At 44.1% G+C, this 19,477-nt stretch overlaps 1 protein-coding gene across 1 annotated transcript in view; it reads left to right on the top strand.

Moving 5' to 3' along the window:
• The window catches only part of LOC143286961 (kinesin-like protein KIF27), a 52,322-nt gene extending 33,086 nt beyond the window's left edge, over window positions 1-19,236 (top strand). Inside the window, exons 25-36 of the mRNA XM_076594946.1 lie at window positions 1,264-1,363; window positions 2,861-3,030; window positions 3,546-3,642; window positions 5,245-5,349; window positions 6,796-7,010; window positions 7,558-7,669; window positions 9,103-9,240; window positions 11,291-11,544; window positions 13,296-13,399; window positions 14,756-14,870; window positions 17,210-17,499; window positions 19,100-19,236. Coding sequence (XP_076451061.1) covers window positions 1,264-1,363; window positions 2,861-3,030; window positions 3,546-3,642; window positions 5,245-5,349; window positions 6,796-7,010; window positions 7,558-7,669; window positions 9,103-9,240; window positions 11,291-11,544; window positions 13,296-13,399; window positions 14,756-14,870; window positions 17,210-17,499; window positions 19,100-19,134 — 1,735 coding nt within the window. The 3' untranslated portion in view covers window positions 19,135-19,236. The remainder of the gene's footprint in view (window positions 1-1,263; window positions 1,364-2,860; window positions 3,031-3,545; window positions 3,643-5,244; window positions 5,350-6,795; window positions 7,011-7,557; window positions 7,670-9,102; window positions 9,241-11,290; window positions 11,545-13,295; window positions 13,400-14,755; window positions 14,871-17,209; window positions 17,500-19,099) is intronic.
• Window positions 19,237-19,477: the final 241 nt, after the last annotated feature.

Below are 19,477 nucleotides of genomic sequence, written 5' to 3'. Positions count from 1 at the left end.
GTGTTGCTTGTCTGCATGACACAAACAGGAATACAGTGCAGTGTGTTGCCTGTCTGCATGACACACTTAAACAGGAATACAGTGCAGTGTGTTGCCTGTCTGTGTGACACGCTTAAACAGGAATACAGTGCAGTGTGTTGCCTGTCTGCATGACACACTTAAACAGGAATACAGTGCAGTGTGTTGCCTGTCTGCATGACACAAACAGGAATACAGTGCAGTGTGTTGCTTGTCTGCATGACACGCTTAAACAGGAATACAGTGCAGTGTGTTGCCTGTCTGCATGACATGCTTAAACAGGAATACAGTGCAGTGTGTTGCCTGTCTGCATGACACACTTAAACAGGAATACAGTGCAGTGTGTTGCCTGTCTGCATGACACACTTAAACAGGAATACAGTGCAGTGTGTTGCCTGTCTGCGTGACACTCTGAAACAGGAATACAGTGCAGTGTGTTGCCTGTCTGCGTGACACTCTGAAACAGGAATATAGTGCAGTGTGTTGCCTGTCTGCGTAACACGCTTAAACAGGAATACAGTGCAGTGTGTTGCCTGTCTGTGTGACACGCTTAAACAGGAATACAGTGCAGTGTGTTGCCTGTCTGCGTGACACACTTAAACAGGAATACAGTGCAGTGTGTTGCCTGTCTGTCTCACACGTTTAAACAGGAATACAGTGCAGTGTGTTGCCTGTCTGCGTGACACGCTGAAACAGGAATACAGTGCAGTGTGTTGCCTGTCTGTGTGACACGCTTAAACAGGAATACAGTGCAGTGTGTTGCCTGTCTGCATGACACACTGAAACAGGAATACAGTGCAGTGTGTTGCCTGTCTGCGTGACACGCTTAAACAGGAATACAGTGCAGTGTGTTGCCTGTCTGCGTGACACGCTGAAACAGGAATACAGTGCAGTGTGTTGCCTGTCTGCGTGACACACTTAAACAGGAATACAGTGCAGTGTGTTGCCTGTCTGCGTTACACGCTTAAACAGGAATACAGTGCAGTGTGTTGCCTGTCTGCGTTACACGCTTAAACAGGAATACAGTGCAGTGTGTTGCCTGTCTGCGTTACACGCTTAAACAGGAATACAGTGCAGTGTGTTGCCTGTCTGCGTTACACACTTAAACAGGAATACAGTGCAGTGTGTTGCCTGTCTGTGTCACACGCTTAAACATGAATGCAGTGCAGTGTGTTGCCTGTCTGCGTTACACGCTTAAACAGGAATACACTGCAGCGTGCTGTACCTTGACCATCTGTGTGTCAGGATCCATGACCTGGAGTCAGCAGTGGACCGCATGAAGCAGCAACAAGAACTGCTGCAGAGGAAGCTGAAGGAGGAAGGGGAGCAGAAGGCCAGGCTGGAGGTGGGTGTGTCAGTCCTCTCGTTTCACTTCTCTCCACTTTAAAAGTGATGTTACACGAATTGAGAGAGTAAAAACGATATGCTGCTACTACTACTACCTTTACTACTTCTACTACTAGTACTACTGATACTAGTACTGATGAAAATCCCCACAGTATGAAAATCAGAATAATAATGATGATAATGATAACAATAATAATGATAATGATAATTACACCCTGATAATAACAACAGTAATGCCCACAGTGAAAGATGCAGAATAATAATAATGATGATGGTAATAATGATAATAAGATAATAATAAGGTAATAATGATAATAAGATAATAATAACAACAAAAGTAATAACCCAATAATAATAATAACACTAACAATAATGCCCACAGAGAGAGATGTAGAATAATAACAATAATAATGATAATAAAACCTGATAGTAACAACAATATTACCCACAGCGAGAGATGCCGAATGCGCAGAGTAATGATGATAATGATAACAGTAACAACAATGATAATGCCTACACTGAGAGATGCACAATATTTATGATAATGATAAAAAAAAACCAAAAAAAAAACCACCCCCACCCCCAATGATAACATTAATGCCCACAGCGAGAGATGCACAATATTAATAATGATAATAATTATGAAATAAAATGCCAATAATAACAATGATAGTAATCCCAGGAGTGAGCGATGATAAAAAAAAAGGACAAAAAAAAGAAAAGACAGTAGCAATTACAACAATAATCCCTGTGACAAGGGATGTGGAATGATAACAACAATAATATTAACTCACTCCGGACGAATATTTTTCTCCCTTGCTTTCCCCTGCAGATGACCCATTTGTTAGGGTTAGAAAAAAAAAAAAACACGAAAAATACAAAACACAAATTAACTGAATGAAACTCACTGTACTTAACCCACTGACCCCTCTCCTCACGTCGTGTGTACGCCCATCCCCCTCCCTCTTCACAGCCCTCAGAAGCTGAGTCACTGTCAGTACCTTCTTGCTGGTAGCTTTCTTCACTGCAGACACTTTATTCAACGTCTTCATCATCCTTGTCAATGTTGAAACCTTCAGTTTGAAGCACTTCAATCACTTCAGCAGCAGTAAAAAGCCGCTGTTGTGATCTAGTTTGCTCCGTAAAATTTCCACTTTTATCGCCTGCAACGCTGTTTTCAATATGTATGTAGATGAGCTTGTCATGTGGGGTACCCAGGTCAACGGCTGGCCAGCAAGTGTATAGTTACAGAACTTCATGAAGAAACTTCCCATTCGACCCTTGACACGTTCGCAATGCTCAGTGTAGCTGCAATTTTTATGCTACCCCATGAGGAAAACGTGGAAAAAATTTTAAATGTCGAAACCGCTTTAGTGTTCCGTCGTCCAGAACGCAACCTTACGTCTGCAGTGAGTTCATAATGATAATGATAATATAAATAATGATGATAATAATAAGAAAAACCCAACAGTAACAACAACAATACTGCCCACAGCGAGAGATGCAGAAGGAGGTGCAGCGGGTCAAGGAGCTGGAGCTGCGCAGCGAACACCAGCAGAAGGTGCTGAAGCGCAAGACGGAGGAGATCGCCGCCGTGCAGAGACGCTTGCGCTCAGCCTCCACCTCCTCCGGCTCTGGAAGCACCGCCCTGCCCCCCATCAACGGGTCAGTGGGATTTGTGATTGACGGTGTGGTTGTCAGGGTGCAAATGTATTGATTGAAGATTGACTGTGTGATTGTCAGGGCTGTGAATGGATTGACTGAAGATTGTGTGATGGTCAGGGATGTGAATGGACTGACTGAAGATTGGCTGTGTGATTGTTAGGGATGTGAATGGATTGATTGAAGATTGACTTTGTGATTGTCAGGGTTGTGAATGGATTCACTTTTTGATTGTCAGGGATATGAATGGATTGATTGAAGATTGTGTGATTGTCAGGGTTGTGAATGGATTGACTGAAGATTGACTGTGTGATTGTCAGGGATGTGACTGGATTGATTTAGGTTTGATTGATGATTGACTGTGTAATTATCATGGATGTGAATGGACAGATCGAAGATTGATTGGTGTGACTGACAGAAATGTGATGGATTGATACAAAGATTGACCATGTGATTGTCAGGGATGTGAAAGGATTGCTCGGAAGAGATTGCTTGATGATTGACGGTGTGATTGGCAGGGAGGAGCAGGACAGGATGGAGGAACAGCGGCGCCACCTGGACGCGGAGGTGGAGCGAGTCCTGCAGGAGAGACAGAAGATGCTGGAGCTGCAGGAGGTAGGCACTGCTGTTGTGTATTGTTGTTGTGTGCTGTGCTGTGTTGTGTACATTTATGTGCTGTGTTGTGCTGTGCTGTGCTGTGTTGTGTACATTTATGTGTTGTGTTGTGCTGTGCTGTGTTGTGTACATTTATGTGTTGTGCTGTGCTGTGTTGTGTACATTTATGTGCTGTGGTGTGCTGTGCTGTGTTGTGTACATTTATGTGTTGTGTTGTGCTGTGTTGTGTTGTGCTGTGTTGTGTACATTTATGTGTTGTGTTGTGCTGTGTTGTGTTGTGTACATTTATGTGTTGTGTTGTGCTGTGTTGTGTTGTGTACATTTATGTGTTGTGTTGTGCTGTGTTGTGTTGTGTACATTTATGTGTTGTGCTGTGCTGTGTTGTGCTGTGTTGTGTACATTTATGTGTTGTGCTGTGCTGTGTTGTGTACATTTATGTGCTGTGTTGTGCTGTGTTGTGTTGTGTACATTTATGTGTTGTGTTGTGCTGTGTTGTGTTGTGTACATTTATGTGTTGTGCTGTGCTGTGTTGTGCTGTGTTGTGTTGTGTACATTTATGTGTTGTGCTGTGGTTTGCTGTGTTGTGTCGCATATGTGTGTATATTGTGGTGCTACAGGAGGTGGCTGCTGCTGTTGTGTATTGTTGTTGTGTGCTGTGCTGTGTTGTGTACATTTATGTGTTGTGCTGTGGTTTGCTGTGTTGTGTCGCATATGTGTGTATATTGTGGTGCTACAGGAGGTGGCTGCTGCTGTTGTGTTGTGTTGGCTTGTGTTGTTGTGTTGTATTATGTATGTGTACTCGATGTGGAGCTACATGAAGTAGTTGCTGCTGTTGTGTTGTGTTGAGTTGTGTGTGTGTGTGTGTGTGTGTGTGTGTGTGTGTGTGTGTTGTGGAGCTACAGGAGGTGGGCATTGCTGTTATGTTGTGTTGTACTGTGCTGTGCTGTGCTCTCTCATGTTGTGTCATGTTGTGTCATGTTGTGTATGTGTACATGTTGTTTAGTGTGGAACTACAGGAGGTAGCCTCTGTTGTGTTGTGTTATGTATGTGTACTGGATGTGGAGCTATGTGAAGTAGTCGCTGCTTTTGTGTTGTGTTGAGTTGTGTGTGTGTGTGTGTGTGTGTGTGTGTGTGTGTGTGTGTGTGTGTGTGTGTGTGTTGTGGAGCTACAAAAGGCGGCCATTGCTTTTATGTTGTGTTGTACTGTGCTGTGCTGTGCTCTCTCATGTTGTGTCATGTTGTGTATGTGTACATGTTGTTTAGTGTGGAACTACAGGAGGTAGCCTCTGTTGTGTTATGTTGTATCATGTTGTGTTGTGAACGTGTGCATGTTGTATCATGCATAGCTACAGGAGGTTGCCACTGCCATTATGTTTTGCCTTGTTGTGTAGTGTGTCATGTTGTGCCCTGTGTAGCTACAGGAGGTAGCCACTGCCATTATGTTATGTTGTGTTGTGTCGTCTCATGTCGTATCATGTGGATCTTCAGCCTATGAATGTTTGTTGATACATAAAATATATTGGTAAAATAATGAGCACTGTAATTATTTATTGGGTTATACATTTTTGTATGTATGTATATGTGTGTGTGTGTCTGTGGCAGGAGCTGAGGAAGAGAGAGGCCATTGTGGCCAAAAAGGAGGCCATGCTGGCAGAGAAGAGCGAATTGGAGATAAAGAAAATGCGATCCAGCACTCTGCTCAACAAGGTAAGTTCATCGTCGTGTGTACACAGTGTGTGTGTGTGTGTGTGTATGTGTGACCAGACCACCACTCAGGGTTTAGCGGAGGGGGAGAAGATACAGGCGAGTGTGGGATTCGATCCCGTGGGCTCAGGTTCTCTTGCTTCCTGCGTGGACATGCTACCATTATGCCACCAGTCCACTCCAAACAACAGCAAACCAACCAACCAGCCACAGTATTCCTAACACTGTGTGATGGTGTAAGACTGGGTTGGCAGCATTGAACACAGGCTGGAGAAGCTGTGCCAGGAGCTGAGCCGGCTTCATGATGACAAGCAGATTCGTGAAGTGTTCTGTATACTTTATATATATATAGTGGCATAAAGACGTTTGAAAACAAGAGAACGCTGGCCATTAAGGAGAAGCGTGAGCGAAGGAAGCAGGGCTCAACTTCTGGAGATGTTTTCCCATGCAACACCTGTGGGAAGTGCTGCGCATCCAGAATCAGCCTCTTCTCCCATATGAGGACACACACCGACAGATAAGCCTGCCTGCCTACTCATCCGTCGGACCGACTGGAGACTCCATCATCTGTATATTCAGTGGTGTTTTTTTTTTTTTTTTTGAGGCGCCTTGGCAGAGTGGGTTAGGCATTGGACTTCTGATCTAGTGTTTACCAGTGGTCAGGGTTTGAGGCCCACTTTATTCCGTTGGCACTTTACTCCGATGTTCCTCACTCTACCCAGGTGTGGATGAGTACATGACTTCCTATAAAACTTCCTCCCTTCTTATGCTGTGAGATGTTGGAAGTATCCATATTTTGTGTTTGAAATTTTGCACTCACTAATGGCATATAAACAAATCCAGGAAAGCATAAAGAGTTTTAGAACAGATTAAATTCAGAGTGCTGTGTAGCCACGATAGGGCCCCTTTGTCCAGTTCTGTTGTCTGCCTTGTGACTGAGACGAAACTGGGTCAGATGCCGTTGTTGACAGTGTTCACGTGAACCTGTCACTGCGAAAATAACTCTCCTGCTCGCGAGCACAGCAACACTGCATTTATTGGTCGCAGTGGAGAGTGGAAAGGTCCAGATATTCTTAGCTCATAACGTCATTATGGAAATTAGGTGCCACTCCAAAAATTCAAAACTATTTAAGGCCCTGATTGGGGCCCTTCATCTGAAACGGTTGTAAACAGTAGGGTTCCGATCGTGGCCTTAGATAGTTTTGAATTTTTGGAGTGGCACCTGATTTTCGTCCAGAGTGAGTTAAAAGCTGCCGAAGGAGAGGATTGGGCCCTCCTTCCTGTGTCGAGCCTTAGACACAGCGGATATGAATTCATGAACCTGATGGCCAGAAAACAGGCTATTGGACCTTTTAACCTTTCATGTTCTGTTTTTTTTTGTAATTGAAAAAAAAAAAAAAAAAAAAAAAAGAGCGAAAAACCAAATACTCAACGGCTGTGTGTCCCCAGGAGCGGGTGATGGTGTCGGCCCGGCTGGACAGCATTGAGCACAGGCTGGAGGAGCGGTGCCAGGAGCTGAGCCAGCTGCCCGCAGAGCAGCGCCCCCTGGCGAAGGAGGAGATCCAGGCGCTGAAGCAGAAGCGAGACCGGCTGCACCAGGAGCGGCAGGCCATCGACAGCAAGCTGCATGAGGGGAAGGTCCTGTCCACTGCTGAGGAGCGCAGGTGTGTGTGTTGTGTTGTGTTTGTGGGAGGGGGGTTGGGCGGTGTTGGTGTGTGTGTGTGTTGTGTTTGTGGGAGGGGGGTTGGGGGGGTGTTGGTGTGTGTGTGTGTTGTGTTTGTGGGAGGGGGGGTTGGGGGGTGTTGGGGTGTGTGTGTGTGGTGTATGTGTGTCTACGTCTCTGTGTTTATTTGATGGTGGACATAGTCATGTGCTGTGTTCTGATTCATACTCAGCACATCCATAAACTGTTGTAGAGTCCGGAATAAACACAGAAACACTTACTCACACACACACACACACACACACACACACACACACACTGTCTGTCTCTCTGTCTCACACACACACACACACACACATTCTCTCTCTGTCTCTCTTTCTGATTCACACACACACACACACACACACACGCACACACACACACACACACACACATACACACACACACACACACACACACACACACACACACACACACTGACATTGCAATACAACAATAATTTCGCAACAAGGCTGGGATTTGAACCCACTCCCCCAAACTGCGTGCAGGCTGATAGAGCTGGAGGAGGGCATGGAGGCCCTGGACGCGGCCATCCAGTACAAGAACGACAGCATCAACAGTCGGCAGGTGGAGATTCGCCAATCCCAGATCTTGGCCAAGGTCAGATGCCTGTGGTGGTGGTGGTGTCTCTTGTGTGTGTGTGTGTGTGTGTGTGTGTGTGTTGCATTTTTTTTGGAGGGGAGGGGTGTATGGGGGGGATGGGTGTGTAGGGTGTGGGTAGGTTGGTGAATTGTGTATGTGTGGGTGTTGGTGGGTTGATGCATTATGTGTGTGTGGTGGTGGGGGGGGAGGGGTGCATTGTGTGGATGTAGAGTGTATGTGGGTTGGTGCATTGTCTGTGTAGGTGTGAGTGTGTTGATGCATTGTCTGAGTGAGTGTGTTGATGCATTGTCTGTGTGTGTTGATTCATGTCTGTGTGGGTGTGAGTGTGTTGATGCATTGTCTGTGTAGGTGTGAGTGTGTTGATGCATTGTCTGAGTGTGTTGATGCATTGTGTGGGTGTGTTGATGCATTGTCTGTGTGAGTGTATTGATGCATTGTCTGTGTGGGTGTGAGTGTGTTGATGCATTGTCTGTGTGGGTGTGAGTGTGTTGATGCATTGTCTGTGTGGGTATGAGTGTGTTGATGCAAAATATGTGTGTGGGTGTGAGTGTGTTGATGCATTGTCTGTGTGGGTGTGAGTGTGTTGATGCAAAATCTGTGTGTGGGTGTGAGTGTGTTGATGCATTGTCTGTGTGGGTGTGAGTGTGTTGATGCATTGTCTGTGTGGGTATGAGTGTGTTGATGCAAAATATGTGTGTGGGTGTGAGTGTGTTGATGCATTGTCTGTGTGGGTGTGTTGATGCATTGTCTGTGTGGGTGTGAGTGTGTTGATGCATTGTCTGTGTGGGTGTGAGTGTGTTGATGCATTGTCTGTGTGGGTGTGAGTGTGTTGATGCATTGTCTGTGTGGGTTTGAATGTGTTGATGCAAAGTCTGTGTGGGTATGAGTGTGTTGATGCATTGTCTGTGTGGGTGTGAGTGTGTTGATGCATTGTCTGTGTGGGTGTGAGTGTGTTGATGCATTGTCTGTGTGGGTGTGAGTGTGTTGATGCAAAGTCTGTGTGGGTATGAGTGTGTTGATGCATTGTCTGTGTGGGTGTGAGTGTGTTGATGCATTGTCTGTGTGGGTGTGAGTGTGTTGGTGCATTGTCTGTGTGGGTGTGGGTGTGTTGATGCATTGTCATGGGTGTGAGTGTGTTGATGCATTGTCTGTGTGTGTGTGTGTGTGTGTGTGTGTGTGTGTGTGTGAGTGAGTGAGTGCATGTGTGTGTGCATGCATGTGTTTGTTTTCAGTCTATCGACAGCTTCTTATAGATTTTCACTTGACTATCTTTTCTCTTTATGGCATACATGATCATTATTATGTTCGTATTTATAACAAGCCTGCACTTGCACAAGTCAGTCAGTATCCATGAGGATTGAAAGTGTTCTTGATTGACTGAATGATTGATCGATTGATTGGTCGATTGATTGATTAATTGATTTGTGCAGAGCGAGGACAACCTGATGAACCGTCTGAGCTCCCTGACGGCTGCAGAGACCCGCTCCATGCTGTCTCGCTACTTCGATAAAGTCATCGACCTGAGGGAGGCTGAGAGGAAGCTGAAACTGCAGTGTAGTGAGATGGAGGTGAGTAGTGTAGTCATTCTGACCTTTTCTGCAGTCAACGGATCTGGCCCCAAGTATCTTTCTGAACTCCTCCATATCTATACCCCATCTCGCCAGCTCCGTTCTTCCTCTGATTCAACTTCTCAGGATACCTCACGTCAGAAGTAAGACCTATGGACACAGATCGTTTTCTTTTCAATCACCAAAGACGTGGAACAAGCTCCCTGATAACCTCCGTCATTCTGATTCCCTCGGATCTTTTAAATTTTGTCTTCAAAACTCACCTTTTCCCTCAGCAATAAGTTCAATTGTGGCAGGTCCACTTCCTTTGCGTTAGCTGTGCTTGACTATGTGTGTATACATATGTATGTGTACATAACTACATGCATGTATATGAATGTGTATTGTGTGTGCGTGTGTTTATGTAAGTTTTGCCTGCCTATGTGAGCGTATGTGTTAGGGTAGCTGTTAGATACACTTGTATGTTAAAATGTATGTATGCAGTGCGTGTGTGTGTGTGTGTGTGTGTGTGTGTGTGTGTGTTTGTGTAGTCACATTTTGTTGTGTGTATGAAACATTGATGTAATGTTTTATGTTAACAAAAGCGTTTTTGTAAAGCACCTAGAGCAGATTTCTGGATAGTGTGCTATATAAGTATCCATTATTATTATTATTGAAGAAATGGTGGCAGAATGGTTGAGACGCTCATCTGTCAGTACTGTGTCCGTGAGGGTCTGAGTTCCACTCCTGTTCTCGCCCTGGTTCCCAATTAAACTGAGCATCAGTCATTCGAATGAGACATCAAACTGAGGTCTCCCGTGTGCAGCACACACTTTGCGCTTTGAAAAAAGAACCCACGACAACAAAAAGAGTTGTCCACTGGCAAAATTCTGTCGGAGAATTACCCTCTGTTAGGTGCACAAATACATGTGCATACACTCAAAGTCTGACAAAGTGCGTTGGGTTATCCTGCTGGTGCGTTGGGTTATGCCCTGCAGATGTGGTGTAGCAAATATGGGAATATGTCTGAACGTAGTGGGGATTCCTTGAGAAACTGAAACTGAAATTGAAACTGTGTAGTCACTGGTTTGGTTTTGTATTGAGTGAGTTGTGCCTGTGGTTCTTTTTAACCCCTTGACCGCTGCTGATGTGTGTGGTTGTCGGTGAAGGCTGTACTTCTCAACGGTGATTAAACTGTGCCTTTTCAGGTCAGGGTGTCTGCCGGTCAGTGTCCCTTGTTTTGTTGTTCTTCCCTTTGGATTGCTTCACGTTTGTTCAGCAAAATCACTGGGAAGCACAAAGAAAGTAGTCAGCATATCAGATTCAGTTCCTCCCCCCCACACACACTCCCCCCCCCCCCCCCCAATCTCTGTCAGCAGGTGAAGTTGCAGAAGAACTACAAATGTATCATGTTAAATTTTCGTGCATTTATAGACAATAAAGTTGTATCAGATTTCTTTGCATTTGCAGACAGTGAAGTTGAATCTCTTCATATCCCACCGTATCCCACCTTTTCTCATCTCATCTTATCTCATTCCACCTGATCTCATCCCACCTTATCCCACCTCCCTTATCTCATCCCACTGTAACTCATCCCACCTCATCTCATCATACCTCACATCATCCTACCTCATCTCATCCCACCTTATTGCACCCCATCTCATTCCACCTGATCTCATCTCACCTGAACTCAGCCCACCTGTCTAATCTCACCTATCTCATCTCACTTATCCCACCTTACCTCAGCCCACCTTATTTCATCCCACCTTATCTTATTTCTTCCCACCTAATCTCATCCCACCTTATCTCACCTCACCTAATCTCAGCCCACTTTATCTCACACCACCTTATCTCATTCCACCATATCTTATCCCACCTTATTTTAAATCTTTCCTTCCCGAAGAGAACTACAAATGTATCATGTTACATCTTTGCCTCCACCCCCACCCCGCTTCTGGTGAACAGATGAAGTTGGAAGAGAGAGCTACAACTGAATCATGATTAAAATTCTTTGCCTTCTCCCCTCGCCACCCCCCCTCCCCCCCCACCTCCCCGATCCTCTTGTGACCAGGTGAAGTCCGAGGAGATGGAGCGGGTGGTGCATGAACTGGAGAACGCTCTGCACAAGTCGGCCTTTGAGCTGGACCGCCGCCTGACTCAGCAGCAGCAGGAGTACGAGAGGAAGATCCATGTGTTGATGCACCAGCTGATGGTCACGGAGGGTACCAACAACAACAGCAGCAGCAGCAGCAGTGGTGTTGGTGGAGGTGGCGCCAAAGCGACCCCGCTGGTCAACGGGGATGTCTCCTCTCACGGCAGTGCCAAGTCAGTGGTGTTACTACTGCTAGTAATGATAATAATTTTTTAACCCTTTCACCACCATAGGTGACTTTAGTTGACTAGACAGTGCAACGCCATAGGCGATTTTTTTGTCGACATCGGGGAGTCGTGTTGGCAAGACCATTTTTCACATTGTAACAAAGCTTGATGGCTGCAGCCAGTTTCCTGCCAATAGAATACAATAGAATAGAATAGAAAATGTCTTTATTACCAAGTGTACCGGGGTCACAAGGATTATTAGGGGGGGCAGGGGGGGGGGGATAGTACATAACAAGATAGAAACATAAATCGAAAATCATACACAAACACAGATACAGTAGAAATTAGGATACATACAAGTGCATATCAATATAAAAACTTGTGCATACTTACACATGCACGCACTGCACACACATACACACACACACACACACACACACACACGCAAGCACACACACACACACACACACACACACATTTGAACAGAAGCTGCATATTACATGTGGATGGGGCTGATGACTAGATCTTTCGGTAGATGGTTGTTGGTTGCACAATTCTATTTATCACACCGGATTTGTTCGAGAGACAGGGCATTGACTGCAATGACTAACCTTTGGCCCCTGACTGAGTTTGAATTGAACAAGTTCATCGTGTTGTTTTGACATGAACCGAAGCCTGTGATTGAGAGCATTGTTTGTAAATTATTTGGTTTTTGGGGAGTGTTTTTCACCCACAAACTAGGCGGTGAAAGAGTTGTTATGATAATGATAATGATGAACTTCTTCTTAATACGTTTGCACGAGAAAGGGAGCCAAAGGAGAGGTTGCTAGACGAGAGTCATGTGCTCAGATCTTTTCTTTCTGAGGACAAATGGAGCTGTAGAGATTTGTATGGGCTGAAGGGAGTGGATGGATGAAGCAGGCAGACCAGGCAAGAGGGGATAATTGTTCATGAGGCGGGAGGGAATGAGAGAAGCTATGAGTTAAGATGTTATAAAGGTGGACAGGTATTTCTGATTGATAAAACAGATGCACCGTGATTGACAGTAGCAGGATTGACCGGTGCGGTCAATTAATTTTTGCATGACATAGAACTGCAAAATAAATGCAGTGAAACCAGCCACTGAACCCGTGGTTTGCTGGCCAAACCTTTTACATACAGATGTAAAGCGAGTACCTGGTATACGGAGGGTAACTGGTGAACCTCTGGTTTATTCATCACATCTTGCAGGTCTACAGTTAGTAAAATTGAACCATTTATCCAGCTTGTGGTTCATACACCCAACCATTTGCTTCCAGATGCAGAATCCCTAATGAGTAAAATCAAGCTAACTATTGAACCTCTTACTTGTTTACTGCGCCTTTCACTGGAAAGTGTTAGACTGAGTAAAGTTGAACCATTTACTGAAACTCTAGTTTGCTCATCAAGCCGTTTGATTCCTGTGCTTAAGTGTTACAGTGCCTCCTTCTCCCTCAAAAACTGTTTCCATTTCTGTACCTGCTGAGGTGTGACAATGTAAAAATTTTTGTTCAGTCTCTTCAGGAGTACGTGCCTTGTTTATCTCAATGGTGTCGGAGGTACAGCCCCTGTGAAAAGAAAACGCCTTTGTTTTAGTCCTTTGTCCAGTTTTAGAAAGTATTTGTGTGGTGGTTGATCTTAAAGAAACGACTTATCATGATGTGATTTTTTCTTTCTTTGTTTCTTTTTTTCTTTCTTTCCTCCTTTCTTTATTCATTTCTTTAAATTTTGTTTATCAGGATGCAGCAACTGGAGAAGGACCTGTACTATTACAAGAAGACCAGTCGAGATATGAGGAAAAAAATCCGGGAGATGTTCAACAATGGCAAAATCACTGGACAACGTAAGTGTGGGCTGGCCGGCCATAATGTGAGATGTGTGGAAATTTTTTTGCTTTTGTTTTTGTTTTTCACAAGTGTGTATGACTTTATGATAATGATAGTCAGTCATGTTCAGCTACGACCATAAGAACTGCAGAGCAGGTAAGTTTTGTCCTGACTATCATGGCTATGACTTGATTATAGTGGAGAGTTGGCCAAGTTACATCACCACTCTCTCGGCCAAGAGGGCTTCAGGACACTTGTTGTTGGGGTGGTCTTCCAAAGACCAGCTAGTCCCTGAACCTTCAGTGCAATCTTGCCTCACAGTCTGAGTCATTGTCTCCACAAAAGACTAAGCTGTAAATGCATTACCATTGCAGTGGAAAAAAACCCATTAATCACTCAGCTGTCAATTTGCTGTTGGTTCAAGTGTAAGCTTATGTCAGTCTTGGATATAAGGTAGGAGTTGAGCCTTTTTTTTTTTTTTTTTTTAGTCCAGTGCTGATGCATTGTCCTGAGGGAAGTGATGATGTTGTGTGGTGGTCATGTGCTACACCTATAGAAGAGAGAGAGAGAAAAAGGGTGGGTGGTGCTGCACTATGGCGATGTGGTCTTCCTGGAGAGAGAGAGAGAGAGAGAAACGTGAAAAGTCATATATTGTCCACATAGCAATACAGCCCTCAGGACAAGGGGGATATCATATTAAGCATATTGTTGCACCTCTTGAGAGAGAGAGAGAGAGAGAGAGAGAGAGCAGCTTGAATTTCACCAAGAGAAATGTGACAAAAACTTTAGAGAGTTTGTATCTTGATACCTTATCATGTGGATGAGGTCGGGGAGCTGTGCGAGTCATAGTTTTACTCAGTTTTGTATCTTAACATTTTACTAAGGGGGCGAGCTGAGAGAGCTGTGTGAGTTGTGAGTTATCTTGATGATGATGGAGTCTCCTGTCGGACCAACGGATGAGTAGGCAGGCAGGCTTATCTGTCGGTGTGTGTCCTCATATGGGAGAAGAGGCCGATTCTGGATGCGCAGCACCTCCCACAGGTGTTGCAAGGGAAAACGTCTCCAGAACTTGAGCCCACGCTTCTCCTTAATGGCCAGCGTTCTCTTGTTTTCAAACATCTTTATGCCACGATAGCACAGCATCCTCCAGTGAGGGCATCAGTTTCCCAGGAAGCGATGTCTATGCATGTAATAATTTTTTTGCATATTCTATTCCTGTTTCTTGTTTATAGTAGGTGTATTGTTAAAGGCGCTTAGAGCCGCAGGGCAAGCGCTATACAGATGTACATTATTATTGTTATTATGATTATGATTATTATTATTTAAAAGTGTGAGCCAGTTGCCGTACACCCTGGAGGTGTTGGGTGTTTCAGTGGCGGAGGAGATCGGTGTCAGCCTGGTGTCCAACTCGGTGCAGAGCCTGGCTGATGGGGAGCCCACCACGCCACGCGGCAACCCGACTGCCAACCCCCCGGGGCTGCCCCACAGGTGAGCTGGTGTCGTCTCGATGCGCCTGTTCTCTCCATTCACCTGTCACTGAATGGGGATTGCGATCCACCTGTTCTGAGTTTACCTGTGTATTAATTTGTTGTTGTTGTGTGTGTGGTTACGTGTGGCTCTGTGTGTGTGATTGTGTGTGTGTGTGTGTGTGTGTTTGTGTGCGTGTGTGTGTGTTTGTGTGTGTGTGTGTGGTGTGTGTGTGTTTGTGTTTGTGTGTGTGTGTGTGTGTTTAGTGTGTGCATTAGTGTGTGAATTTGTGTGTGTGTGATGTGTGTGTTTGCTTTTGTGTATGTTGGTGTGTGTTGATGCATGCATGTATGTTAGTGTGTGTTCGTGTGTTACACAAATCAAATGCCTGATAATTACATTATTAGCTTCATCAAATTTCAAAATAGTAATTATGAGTTGGAAATAGAAATATTGAGACGCAAAGGCATATCACAGAAATTGTGGTTATGCAAGGTTTTTAACTTGTCTGTGATTGGGTAAGTTCCATTTTATAATGGAATGTCCCAAGTATGATCCATTGCGAAAAAGATATGTGCCTAAAAAAATAGTTGTCTATCTATCTATTTTAATTTTTGTAATATGCTCAAAGGAGGCAAAAAAAACCCCAAACAAACAAACAACCCCCCCAAAAAAACAACAACAACAAACCAAAAAAACAAAACAAAAACAAACAAACAAAAAAAAAAAAACAAGAAGTAATTTTAGCTGTAAGTAAGTTTATTAAATTTGCAGATGTTTTCTAGGTACTCTTTGGGGGTTGAAAGACATATGTTTCTCAACTTTTATGTGGCATCATTGTGTATTTACAATCATTTATTCTGGGCACAATATCATTATTTTGTAGTATTCTTCCATACTCCAATAGGAGTGAAGGGATAATTAAAACTTGAAACTTGTGTTGTGTGTGTGTGTGTGTGTGTGTGTGTTGTATGTATGTGTGTTGGTGTGTGTGTGTGCACGTGCGTGCGTGCGTGCGTGTGTGTGTGTGTGTGTGTGTGTGTGTTTTTACTTTAGTGACGGTGTGATTTTCATTGGACAGGTCACAGCATATGAATGTGAACTACTCTGTGGACACCATTGGTCAGAGTTGTTTGTGTTCCTGTTACGCTTGGAATGTCGGCCTTGTTCCGGGCTGTTTCACAACAAAATTCATGACAGTTGTGTTTCCTGCATTTTGTGAATTTTATTGTATTGTATTCCTCTTTTTATCACAACAGATTTCTCTGTGTGAAATACGGTCTGCTCTCACCCTTTTTTACTTTTTATATTTTAAAATATTTTTCTGCTTGCAGTTTTATTTGTTTTTCCTATCCAAGTGAATTTTTGCTACAGAATTTTGCCAGAAACAATCCTTTTGTTGCTGTGGATTCTTTCACATGTGCTAAGTGCATGCTGCACACGGGACCTCGGTTTATCATTTCATCCGAATGACTAGCGTCCAGACCACCACTCAAGGTCTAGTGGAGGGGGAATAAATATCAGCGGTTGAGATGTGATTCGAACCAGCGCGCTCAGATTCTCTCGCTTCCTAGGCGGACGTGTTACCTCTAGGCCATCACTCCAAATGTGTGGTCATTTGTTTTTCTTTCCATTTTTAGTTTTTTCTTTTGGCGTTTCTGTTTTTCCTCCTTTTTCTCTCCCCTTCTGTTACTGGTTTTCTCTCTCTTGAACTGTTATTTGTGCATGAATTCTTGTTCTTTTTGTTGCTCTTGTTAGTGACTTCTCTCTTATGAAGTCTGTTATGAATTTTTTTTAAGAATTGTACTTCTGTTTCAAATTTTCATCTGTGATGCCACCCCCCCATCTCTCCTGTTTCCACACACACACACACACACACACACACACACACACACACACACCACACACATACAAACATACACACAGGATCAATCAAGAGATTGAATATTATCCTTGTCATCACCATCATCATCATCATCATAATTATTATTTTTTGTAGTTCCAACAGAAAGGTCTTAAGAACTGCTTAAGTTAACAATTGACTGGGGGTATCAGATTGACCACCTGAGCATGCATACTGAAGTATGAGTCAAGAATGACTCTTAGGTTCCTTTCTGATTTAGAAACCACAAGAGAGTCGGGGAAAGGAACAACAGGGGTTGGGGGGCCTGGAGGATAGGGGGTGGGTGTGGGGGGTGGGGGGGTGTTGTAATGGTTCATAGAAAAATAGGAACGAAAGAGTAAAAGAGGAAATAATCACAGCTTCATTTTTTGTTGTTGTCATCACTGAGCTTAATTGAGCTTGTCGAATAAATCGTCCAGGAAGGATTTAACAACATCCAGAACCTTCGCTGTTCCAGAGGATCAGCCACCAGCCTCAGAAGCCAGCACTACCACCACCAGCAGCCCCCCACCACCACCTCCACCTCGTCCCTCGGGTCGCACCCAGCGGGTCCATCCCTCCCCAGCGCCCGCCACCATCACCGAGCATCTTCCCAGGATCCCCCCTCCTGCTCAGGGGCAGCCGCTGCCCACTCGGCCACCCCGGTCAAGATTTCCCGAAAGGACCTGCGCGTCATGTCGGAGGAGGAGGTGTCTATGCGGCGCTCCAACCTGAGCCGCAGCAGTGCTAGCTCCCCGCATCCTAAAGGTGAGGAAGCGTGAGTGGTGGTAGTACGGGTTTCTGTGTTGAATACCTTGTTTTGGTTTGATTGATTGATTGATGTGGATACTTATATAGCGCCTATCCTCGGTCAGAGACCAAGCTCTAAGCGCTTTACATACACGGGGACATTGGCACCACAGGCTGCCTACCTGGGTAGAACCGACTGACGGTTGCCACTGGGCGCTCATCATTGGTTTCCTTTGTCATTCAATCAGATTTCAGACGCACACGCATACACACTCAGACAGACATGTAACATTTTACGTGTATGACCGTTTTTATTTACTTACCCCGCCATGTAGGCAGCCATACTCGGTTTTCGGGGGTGTGCATGCTGGGTATATTCTTGTTTCCATAACCCACCGAACTTTGACATGGATTACAGGATCTTTAACGTGCGTATTTGATCTTCTGCGTGTGCATACACACGAAGGGGGTTCAGGTTCTAGCAGGTCTGCACATATGTTGACCTGGGAGATCGGAAAAATCTCCACCCTTTACCCACCAGGTGCACCGAGATTCGAACCCAGGACCCTCAGATTGAAAGTCCAGTGCTTTAACCACTTGGCTATTGCATAGGTGTTTTATTTGTTTTATTTATCCTTTGCTTTTTGTGTCTGAAGGGTTGATACAGAGTCATGGAGGTTGTTTTGTGTGTTGAATTGTTTCTAAAGGGTTTGTACAGTAAAGAAAGTCTGTTGCTTAGCTTTTTGTGTTTTTTTTATCTAAGGGGTTCGAACAGTGGAGTGTGTGTATCTGTTGTTTTGTGTTGTTTGTACAGAGTCATGGAAGTGTGTTGTTTGTTGTTTTGTGTGCTTTATACAGTCATTGAAGTATGCTGTTTATCTGTTGTTTTGTGTTGTTTGTACAGAGTCATGGAAGTGTGTTGTTTATCTGGGATTTTTTGTGGTTCACAAGGAGTCAAGGAAGTCTGCAAAAGTCTTAGAAAAAATGACACAACCATTTCCAGGGCTGGAAAGTCTTTTGTTGGGAAAATTAAGTTTTGTCTATCAGGCTCTTAAAATGATTTGGAATTTTGATAAAACCCTGAACGACTATTATTCAACAAAGAGCTGAATGCATTTCAAAGAGAAACAAACAAACAAACACACCAGCAGAGAAACAAAAAGTGATTGAAAGTGACACTGATGCCAGGATATCCGCCAGTCTCTTTTGTCAGTGATATAGTAGAAAAAAAGTTTTGTTTGGTTTGTGCTTGGGGTAGAAAATTGTCTTTATGATCTGGAAGATGTCAGGGAAAAATGTAAGGAACTGTGTTTGGTCACATTTGCTGGATCCCTGCAATGACTGTCTGTCAAAAGCAGTTTTATGGACCAGATTTGTGTGCAGTAGAACTGAGTTCTGATTTTTATTTCGTGTTTTTATCATTTTGTTATTATTATTATTATTATTAGTAGTAGTAGTAGTAGTAGTAGTAGTAGTAGTGTTGGCTGCGATATTGTTCATTTCATTTTTGAGTAACGTCATTCACATGCAGTGCTATATAGATATATTGATATCACTGTTATTATTATTGGTAGTAGTATATAATACAAACATACATTCTGTTTTTTTGTGTGTGCAGATTCCCTGGAGGGCAACAGGAATCCTTGGGACTGAAGTCACGCGATGAACAGTTCAGTTAACCGATGATTTATCTTCACATACTCTTTTAGTACGTAGTTCATCTTTGTTGAGGTGCTTGTGAGCCAACCCAGAACTCAAGTCAGCTGCCACGTGTGTTGGCGCTGTGTCTGAGACATGGTGTCATTGAGGTACAGGAGATGGGGAATCAACAACGGAAAAGGCGTACAGCTGGGTCAAGGAATGAATAAGAGTGAGATGGAGGATTGGTAGACAGAGAAGAGGGTTGAATGTAAGTGAATATGAGATGGAGGATTAATAGACAGAAGAGGGTTGAATGTAAGTGAATATGAGATGGAGGATTAATAGACCGAAGAGG

The sequence above is a fragment of the Babylonia areolata genome, chromosome 10 (genome assembly GCF_041734735.1).
Source record: "Babylonia areolata isolate BAREFJ2019XMU chromosome 10, ASM4173473v1, whole genome shotgun sequence".
In the NCBI taxonomy this organism is placed as follows: Eukaryota; Metazoa; Mollusca; class Gastropoda; order Neogastropoda; family Buccinidae; genus Babylonia; species Babylonia areolata.
Note: the sequence above shows the minus strand (reverse complement) of the source record. Positions and strands in the feature narration are given on the sequence as shown.